We start from the raw sequence: 9,384 nt of genomic DNA, 5'->3' as shown, positions 1-9,384 counted from the left end.
ACACACACACACACACACACACACACACACAGTGCTAACTCACCCATGAAGTGGAGCTTGGCAGACAGGTTGCAGGCAAACCCTTCAGGCACAAAGCTGTAGTCAGCCTCGTCGGCAGGTGTGACATCGTCAATGGTCAGTTTGTGGACCCTGGAAGGACGGTGGTAACTGAGCTCACAACCCTGGCCTCTCCATCCACCCCCAACTTCAGGGAGCTGTGCCTTATCCTAGCTCCTTAGTGTCCTCATGTTTTAAACTGTGGCTTCTTTATCGGATTGTGTGCTTTGCAGCTCCCTGTGTGTTTTCTGAGGTCAGCAGTGCAGACATGATGTCTGCACAGGGACAACCCCATGTCAGGGACCTTGGAGACAGGCAAACACTGATCTGGGTCATATCTGTGACCTGGAGCCCAGCATGGCCCTCAAAGGCTCTGGGATGAGCCAGTGCCACCTCCTCAGTGGCCTACTGCCACTGCTCAGTTTGGGGAATGCCAGGGCACCTCACCCTTAGTGTCTCCCAAACTCTTTGGCTCTGTATCTCTACCTTCTGTCTTAGGTGACTCCCATGTGATTCCCTTCCATGTCTGTCCTCTGTAACTTTCTCTTCCTCTCTCTTTCTCTCTTGCCTTCATGAGTCGTCTGGCCTCCCTCCTTAACCTGACTCTTCTTCACTCACCGGCCGATATGGGACACCTTTATGCGGTTGTCGGGCACCAGTTCCTTCCCGTTCTTCAGCCACACGCCGCGTACATTCTCATCTGAAACCTCACACTTAAACACAGCCTGGTCCTTGGCTCCCACCGCCAGGTCCGCAATGCTTTGGTATACCTCCAGCTTCTTCTCTGTGGGATGGGCAGAGCCTGTGAGCTCCGGGGGAATTCGAGTGTCGTGTGGACCTCTGTGGGGACATGTGGGCTCGCAGGCAATGGAATGCAGGCCTCTGATTTGGTATGTGCAGTTATGGGACACACATGTGTGTCTTGATATTATAGTTATACAGGAAACTCAGGTTCGGGGTGGGGGGACACTGACCAGGCCCATGTGACCCTCCTAACACTCTCTGCAGGGTACCCTTCAGCACACCTGTCTTTTAGATAGGAAGATGAGGTCAGGGTATCAAACACTAGCCCAAAGCCTGCTCCTTCCATGTGACCAGCCAGGCTCAGTATAGAGGCCCTCACCTTGCACGATGAGCTCAGCCAGCGACTGGCCCCCGCTTGTGCGTACTGCATAGTGTCCTGCATCCTCCAGGGTCACTTCATTGATGATCAAGTGGTGTTTCCGCCCGTCTTTCTTGAACCGGTATTTGAAGGTCTCCTCACGAGTCAGCTCAACCCCATCCTTCAGCCTTTCCAGACATGGGACAATGTCTCCTCTGGGCAGATGTCCCCTCTCCAGCTCCACTCACACCCCCATGCTCCTGCCCTCACCATTTGACTTGGGCCCCTTCTTCTGAGACCTCACACTCAAACTCCACGCGCTGACCCACCATCACCAGCTGGTCTTCCAGGGTCCGAGTGATCAGCACCGGGGGCTCTGTCCAGGGAGGAGCGACATGAGAGCTGGTCCCCTGTGGCCTTTTCTCCTCCCAGGGTTCCCTGGTCCCTGGCCCACCTTTGACAAAGAGCTCCGTGCTGCACTTCTCACCCCCCACCACACACTGGTAGGCTGCGTCGTCAGCCAGTGAGCACTGACTGATAGTCAGGGTTCGCTTGGCACCGATGGACTCGAAGATGTACCTGGGCAGGGCACAGTAGCATATCAGGAGATCACGGATGCCCCTCCTGGGCTTGGTGCCCTTCACCAATCCCATGGTTGCTTCAGGCTGTCAGGGAGGAGACTTACTTGCTATGAAACAGAAGGGGCCATTGCCATGTTCCACATAGAAGGAAGTGAGATACATATATATATATATATATATATATATATATATATATATATATAGAGAGAGAGAGAGAGAGAGAGAGAGAGAGAGATTGTTTAGGTTAAATGACCTGGAATTAAATTCCAAAGATGGGGGAAGATACAAACAGGGACTGGGAGCCAGAGTCAGAGAGATCTCACAGAAATATACAGGGTAATAAGACACTCCATTAACCCCAGGACCCAGGACCCTGCCCCACCTCTGCCACACCTGCCACTCATCTGGATCTCCTGCCCATTCTTAAGCCACTTGACTTCGGCGTCCGGATCAGCCAGTTCCACAGTCAGCCGGATCTTGTGGCCCTTGTTTACCTGGTAGGCAGGCTCCAGCTTCTTCTGAAAGGCTGAACCCCACAACTCAGCCCAGCCCCCCCCCCAATGCCCACACCCTTCCCCCAAGCACAACCACAGCAGCTATGGCAGGTGCCTGCATCTTCCTCCCCCTGCTGAGTATCCCAGACACACCCTCTGGGTTTCCATAATGACCCTGTCTTCTCATCTCTGTCTGTCTCTGCTTTGTCTTCCTTGAGGTTCTTTCTAACTGCTCAGCTCTTGAGCAGGGCTAGAGGCATCCAACATGATAGAAGCTCGTTGTGAGGACTAGGAATGTAGCCCACGCCCCCCTCTCTTCCTCTTGGTAATGACAAGCTCACCTTAGCATCCCTGCCAGCTTCCCCTCCCTTAGCGCCATACCGCCCAGTTCTCCAGCTCATTGTCACGGGTCTCAGGTTGTAGAGATGGAACAGGGCTTAGGCGAGTGACCCAAGGAGGAGTCTAGAGCCCAGCGCCGCCTCACAACAGTGCCTCCCCCTTGCAGCCATGTTGGTAAACACAGCTCTGCACCTGAAGGGCTGTGCAGAAGCTCACAAATGCTCAGGCTGGGCCTGAAGACAACTGTGGGGCTTTGCGGTAGTGCCTTAGGTCTCCGTGCCCCTGTCTCCTCACTTGTAAAAGTGAACTGATACCATCCCCTGTTTGGCAGTGCTGTTGGGAGAACTAACTAGGCAATTACGTAAAACATGCAGTGCCTTGCTGAACTTTTTCTTTTTTTATTGTTCTTTTGACTACCGCTGCTTGTCTTGCCCGAGAAGGCTCCCTCTGCCCATACTACAGGTTTTTGTGTGTTGCTCTGCAGCCCGGCTCCTTTGTTGGGAGCTGGTGCCTTGTGCTATCCCTTGTGTGGAAAAGGCTAACCTGTGCTCTTCTTTTCATCATGCTTCATGCCCTTGAGCCTCTTCAGCATGCCTCGCAGGTCTGTGACCCCGTGCTGGAAGGCGATGCGCTCGTATTCTGACGGTGGTGCCTGTCTCAGGATCTCCCACACATCTTCTTCAGCAGGTGCCTCCAGCTTCGAGTCCCTGTGTCCCACAGCCCACTGGGAAGCTCAAGGCAGTCCCTTCTTGTCCCTTCCAGGACACAGGATGAGGCCCTGCCTCTGCCCCCTTCCATCCCCTTCCCTCCCATTTCCCTCCCCTCCCCTCCCCTCTCAGTCTAGGAGTCTTGGGTGTTGAACTAGGGAGGGCTCTTGGCGCAGGGTGTTGAGGAGGGCCCAACCTCAACTCACCTCCGGAAACTGCTGCTCCAGATGAGGGAAAAGGACAGGCACACATTAGAAGTCTGGACACCTCCCTGCCAAGACCGGGACCCTTCCCAGGGCCTTCACTTGTTCCCTCTCCCCCATACAGTGCCCCTACTTTTCAGGGCAGGAGTCTCATTTTTCATAATACTAGACAGTGTCAGAGCCATTCTGAGCCTCAAGAATGTCACCCTGGTGTGTGTGAGTTTCACCAAACCCCAGCAGAAAGGGCACATGTCCCCACAGCTAACATCCTCTTGTAAGACCCAGAACCTCCCAGCCCCATGCCTTACTCTCTGGGCAGGAGCAGCAGCAGTAGCCATGAAGGGAAGATGGAGAGAGAGGGAAAGAAAGGATAGAAAAAGAAATGAAGTCAGGGGCTGGGCTAGGTCCTTACTGCTACAGCTTTGGGGACCCTCTTCCTACTTCTTAGAGCCTTCAGAATCTATGGAAATGGTCTACTGTAGATTCAACATGAGGTTTTGAGGGGTGCGCTGAAGATGGTTAATAAGATATAACTCTTATCCACACTGGGACAAGATTCCCACTTGATAAGGAAACCGGCTCAGAGAAGTGCCTCATTCTGTTCAGGGCCACATGGCTTGGAAACCTCAATGCCAGGTCTTACTCTCTGCCCTGGAAGATGTGACCCAAGGACTCACCTCTTCTTCAGCAGGGAACTAAAGTCCAGAGTCCCAGCATCTTCATGGCTGTCACTGAAGAGAGAGACCCCCATGAGGCTTCTCTGAAGAGCTAGCAGGGGCTCAGGCGATGGAGTGGTATAGGAGGAAGGGGCGCAGCCAGGTGGGGCTCCCACCCATCTCTGTGATGGGATAGATGGAGGACAGGAGTGTACCTGGTTCTCCGACCTGCTCCTGCCAGGCTCCTGTGGGAGTTAGACGGTTTCTCAGTGACCCGGGAGCTTGCCCTTGCCCCTCACAGACTTCAGCTTGGACCCCCACATGCGTCTATCTAAAACTTCAAGGGCTCTCAGCCCCTCACACTGGCCTTCCCCCCACCCCCATTCCTGAGGAAAGAGAGCCACTCACGTGCGTCGGAAAGCTGATCTGAGGTCCAGGTCTCCAGAACCAATGGCCTCTGTGTACAAAGAGAATGTAGTGGTGCAGGTGACCTCGGGGAGTCGGAGCACAAGACTCCATCTTCTCAGCTTCCCCCAGGGTTCATATTTAGAGAGGCGAGGCAGTTTCTCATCCCCATCTCCACAGTGGGCTGCCTCCCACTCACCTCCCAGTTCACATTCAAACTGTGTGAGGCAGGGACACAGAAACAGCATCCCACCCTCGACTTGCTCCCACGATTCTCCCGAGAGCGTGCATTTTGTTCACACCTCAGGTGATCAGCACTGGCATCTGGCCACAGCTAGTCACCCTTTTTAGTTGGGAGACAGAGACAAGCCCAAGGGACCAGGACCCACGAGGACCACAAGACCAGATGAGACCCCAGGACACCCCTCACCATGGACAGTGAGGTTGAAGTTGCAGCTGTCAAATTTGTCCTTGGTAGACACCTCACAGCGGTAGCCCCCAGCAGAAGTGGTCTGAGCATCTGTGATATGCAACTCAAACAAGTAGACCTGTGGGCAGGAGGATGAAGGAAGCTTGGGACAGGAGAGGCCCTGAGGTCCTAAAGAGAATGGGCGTGGCAAAGCCTGCTGACCTCACTTCTCAGGGCTGACACATACAGAGCACTTCTATAATTTACAGAAAGGATCCTTTCAAGACCCATGACAGGCGGGGCAGTGGTGGCGCACGCCTTTAATCCCAGCACTTGGGAGGCAGAGGCAGGCGGATTTCTGAGTTCGAGGCCAGCCTGGTCTACAGAGTGAGTTCCAGGACAGCCAGGGCTATACAGAAAAACCCTGTCTCAAAAAATTAAAAAAAAAACAAAAACAATAAACAAACAAACAAACAAAAACCATGACGGGTTCTTGCCGGCACATGGCCACGATAGAAGTCTAAGCAGATGGTTCCACTTGGGAGCTGTTTTGTGCAGCTGGTATGGCTGAACATTTCAGCTCTGCCCTGCTTCCCAGGCTCCCAGCCTCCCCATGCCTCTACTCCTGGCTCCCCATGCCCCTGACCAGGCGTCCCACCTTGCTGGCTCTGTCGTAGCTGTCATGCAGCTGCAGGTGCTGGCCCACCTTGCTGCTCAGGTCCACCCACTTGCCCTTGAACCACTTGACCGCAGGCGGTTTCAGGAGGCTGGCCCCAGCCACTCGGGCTGAGAAGGCAATGCTGCCGCCTGCAAGATGAAGGTGACTTCTCTGACGCGGGTCCTCTGGGGCTTCCTTCCCCCTGACCCTGAGTATGAACACAGAAGCTCCCACTTACCCACGGTCACCTCGCCATCCTGTGGTCGCATCAGAAAGAGGCCAATAGGGTCATCGGGGGCTCCCTGATGCTCTGCAGCCGAGCCATCCTGGGTTACCGAGACTGACCCTGAAAAGAAGGCTTCTGAGGTCTGCCCTGGGATATTCCCCATCCATTGGCCTGTCCCTCGTTATCCAGCCCTCTTTACCTTCAGGACTTGAGACACTTTCTTCCAACTCAGTGGCTGGAGCAGGGACTTCTTTGGGGGCTTCTGGAGCCTCCAAAGAGGTTGGGGCAACTTCAGATTCTGCCTTCTCTGGAGGGGCTGAGGTGCGGTCATCGAACAGTTTCTTATTAGAGCCCCCCACTCGGACAGCAGACCTATGTCCCACCTAAGGGACATTATACTTGTACAACAGTGTCCCAGGCTCTTTCAGCCACTGGCCTCACTCCAAGAAGAGGAGCCAGCCTGCTTCCCGTCCTCCAGCACGGTCCACCTGTGCCATGTCCAGATTTCTGCTCTGAGCAGCTCTGTGGTCCATCTGTTGTCCCTTTCCAGGCTCTGGCCTTGACCCAGCACCACCACCACCAAGCTCTTAGGATTTCCCCACTAACACATATAGCTAGACAAGTCCTTAACTGGGTGACCAGGCTCCGGGTCTGCTATGGGAGTGGACCCTTCCTAGAATACCGCTCACGGGTTCCCACCTCCACAGTGCAGAAAGAGCTGCAGCCACAACTAATGCCTAGAGAGAGCTTGGAGCAGAAGAGCAGAACGGGCATTTCTGGCTTACAGCATTGCCAGCACCCAGAGTCCACACTCTGTTCAGGGCCCTGGGGCGAGGTCAGCAAGCTCTTACCTGGCTCTGTGACCTTGAGGTCAAACTTGACCTTTGAGGAGCCTGCAATGACGGCGTAGGAACCCTGGTCCTCAGGGCTCGCGTCCCGCACTGTCAGCGTGTGTCGCTTGCCCTCTGCTGCCAAACCATACTTGTCATTGGCTGCGATGTCGCTGCCATCCCGCTGCCACCGCACCTTCACGCCTGACCGCTCCGTCTCAGCCTCGAACACGGCCGCACTGCCGGTGGTCACCTCCGCTGACCTCGGCTTCTTGTTGAAGGCTGACACTGAGGAGCCAGATGGAATTTGCAGGAGCTAGGCTCCCTGGTACCCCATCCCCGACACCCTTCTTCAAGAAGACTGTGTAGTAAGCACAACCCAAGCTTCTTGTTTAATGCTTCAACAGTTCTATAGGGTAGGTGCAACCATATTTATGTCTCAGGTGAGGTGAGGCTAAGGACAGACAGATGAAAGAGCCCAGGCTGTTGTCCCCACCACCATATAAGACGTTCTTACCCTCCTGCTTGGGAACACCAGTGATAGGCCCAGCCTCCCCTCCCATTGTGGAACCCTTGGCAAGGGCCCCAGCACTCTACCTACTTGGGATATAGCTAAATTTGTCCTCTAAGGGCTTCAGACTAAGAATGAGCAACTGAGATAAGGCTAGCCTGGAGCAGCAGGGGCCTGGGGGCTGGGGCCTGGATCCCTGACCCCATGACCTCTGCAAGGGTGTAGGCCTGGTCCAAGTCTTTCCCTACAGTTTTTGTCCTTTGCTTGCCTGTTCTATTCCAGAGAAGAGAGGCACTGTCCCCCCACATCTGGAGTCGGGCCTCGTGTGAGTACCCTAGGGTTTCCCGCTCATGTGGCAGACACTCAGAGCTGGAAAGGGTCGCTACCTCCTCATACTCAGTACACTTAGAAACTGAGCTCAGGGACTCAGCAGGCTGGCTCCACTGGAGCCTAAATTTGAGCTCCTTGAATGGAGGACCCTGGCTGAAGAAGAAAATACAGGTCCAGACAGAATGGGCTGTTGGCCTGCATTCTTCCTGACTTAGTGAAGTCATCTCTCAGTGGCCCTGACACCGAGTTTATCCTTGATCTCATTAGAGGAATGGGGGAAAGAAGCAGAGAATTAGACAAAGCCCAAAGAGGACCATCCTGTCCCTTCCTGGAACCCACAGACCTAATCCTACACCAGTACCTAACCCTGCCCACAAGCGGTGTGCGCCACCGCCCCAGGTCCCGACCCAAACCCTTATGTGGAGCTACCTGGTTTCTTCCCTGGCTCAGGCATCGTGAGAACAGTCACACCAGGCACCAAGCAGGCCACCCAAGGAGGGACTGAACAGTGTCCTGTGTCCTCACTATTTATGAGGACTGCCCCCTCCCCAGCCCTGCTTATCAGCCTCCTGCTAGCCACCTGCTAAATATAGACAAATTCCATCCAGCTGAGGTATCTTCAGGGAGAAGATAGGGCCGTCTGGTCCTCTGGCTTCTCCTCCCCACCCCCAGCAGGACTGGATAGCCTCCGCCCTTCCAAACCTCCATGGACCTCAGGGGTAGCCCCACCTTTGTCTGTCAGCAGAAAATTACACGACTGGGTGGCCCTCGACACCCACAGCTAAAGGCTGAGGGCACAGGTGCCGGGTGGGGGTGCCAGGGCTGGCCGCTGCTGTTCTTTTGATCAGCAGAGCTTTGGCACACATTACTGCACCACAGGGGCAGGGGCTGGCCTTGGACCACAGAATCCTGGGTGGGCTTGGTGGAGGGTTAGGCAGGGAGGGAATCTGCTGGGAGTTAATGTCCCCCCAACACACACACACACAAGGGAGAGCTAGGTGAGCCTGCAGGCGAGGGCATGGGAGTGGATCTCTAAATGTCCTCCCAAGTAGAGGACGGGAGTAGAGCTAGCTTGCTGGAGTCACAAGGACTGACCAAAAATGAATGCAGAGTACTCTGAATCCCTCAGTTGCCACCCCACCCCCACTGTTCTTGTTCTGTGACTGGACCCTCAGTTGTACCAGGTTCATCAGGTGTTACAGGGGAAAAATAAATTATGGGAATCCCCATTAAGCAATTCTAGAATAGAATAGATAGCTTATAGAGGGAGTCCACCTCTAAGCATTTTCCAAATAAAAACTTAGCCGTGATTTCCACCCAATTTTAGTTACTTTAAAGTCACATCACCTGCTCCTAAGTTGTGTGCGTGTGTGTGTGTGTGTGTGTGTGTGTGTGTGTGTGTGTGTGTGTGTTGAAGCTATAACTAGTAATCCAGGTTGGTCTCAAACCAATGACAATCCTCCTGCCTCAACCAAAGAGCTGCTGTTCTAGGTATGCACCGCTATGCTTATCTCTGAATCGTCCAGAGACCTGGTATGGGGTTAGAAGACAAGGCTCAGCGATTAAAAGCACGAGAACTCAGGTTCCAGTCCAAGCACCCACACAATCCCTCACAACCATCTGTAACTCAAACTCCAGGGGACCCAACACCCCTCTTCTAAACTGCAGGCACCAGGCTCACGCATGGCACACATACATACACACAGACAAAACATTTGTTTAAATGTTTAAGGAACTGGTGTTTGAGAGCCACTAAAGAAGAAGAAGAAGGAGAAGGGGAGAAGGGGAGAAGGGGAGAAGGGGAGAAAGAAGGGGAGAAGGAGAAGGAGAAGGAGAAGGAGAAGGAGGAGGAGGAGGAGGAGGAGGAGGAGGAGGA

At 54.1% G+C, this 9,384-nt stretch overlaps 1 protein-coding gene across 2 annotated transcripts in view; it reads right to left on the bottom strand.

Annotated features, from left to right (window-relative positions):
* Positions 1-8,037, bottom strand: part of Mybpc3 (myosin binding protein C, cardiac) — an 18,664-nt gene extending 10,627 nt beyond the window's left edge. For both annotated transcript variants that reach the window (XM_029536493.1, XM_021192498.2), the window contains exons 1-19: positions 7,938-8,037; positions 6,689-6,955; positions 6,037-6,153; positions 5,850-5,957; positions 5,612-5,760; positions 4,975-5,092; positions 4,548-4,596; positions 4,355-4,384; positions 4,161-4,214; positions 4,127-4,129; positions 3,487-3,498; positions 3,117-3,280; positions 2,134-2,266; positions 1,845-1,847; positions 1,614-1,738; positions 1,430-1,535; positions 1,181-1,347; positions 676-841; positions 44-150 (exon numbers count right to left, since the gene is read on the bottom strand). In XM_029536493.1, coding sequence (XP_029392353.1) covers positions 44-150; positions 676-841; positions 1,181-1,347; positions 1,430-1,535; positions 1,614-1,738; positions 1,845-1,847; positions 2,134-2,266; positions 3,117-3,280; positions 3,487-3,498; positions 4,127-4,129; positions 4,161-4,214; positions 4,355-4,384; positions 4,548-4,596; positions 4,975-5,092; positions 5,612-5,760; positions 5,850-5,957; positions 6,037-6,153; positions 6,689-6,955; positions 7,938-7,962 — 1,903 coding nt within the window. In that variant the 5' untranslated portion in view covers positions 7,963-8,037. The remainder of the gene's footprint in view (positions 1-43; positions 151-675; positions 842-1,180; positions 1,348-1,429; positions 1,536-1,613; positions 1,739-1,844; positions 1,848-2,133; positions 2,267-3,116; positions 3,281-3,486; positions 3,499-4,126; positions 4,130-4,160; positions 4,215-4,354; positions 4,385-4,547; positions 4,597-4,974; positions 5,093-5,611; positions 5,761-5,849; positions 5,958-6,036; positions 6,154-6,688; positions 6,956-7,937) is intronic.
* Between the last annotated feature and the right edge of the window lie 1,347 nt (positions 8,038-9,384).

The sequence above is a fragment of the Mus pahari genome, chromosome 3, assembly GCF_900095145.1.
Source record: "Mus pahari chromosome 3, PAHARI_EIJ_v1.1, whole genome shotgun sequence".
In the NCBI taxonomy this organism is placed as follows: domain Eukaryota; kingdom Metazoa; phylum Chordata; class Mammalia; order Rodentia; family Muridae; genus Mus; species Mus pahari.
This window is presented reverse-complemented; position numbering and strand designations above follow the sequence as displayed.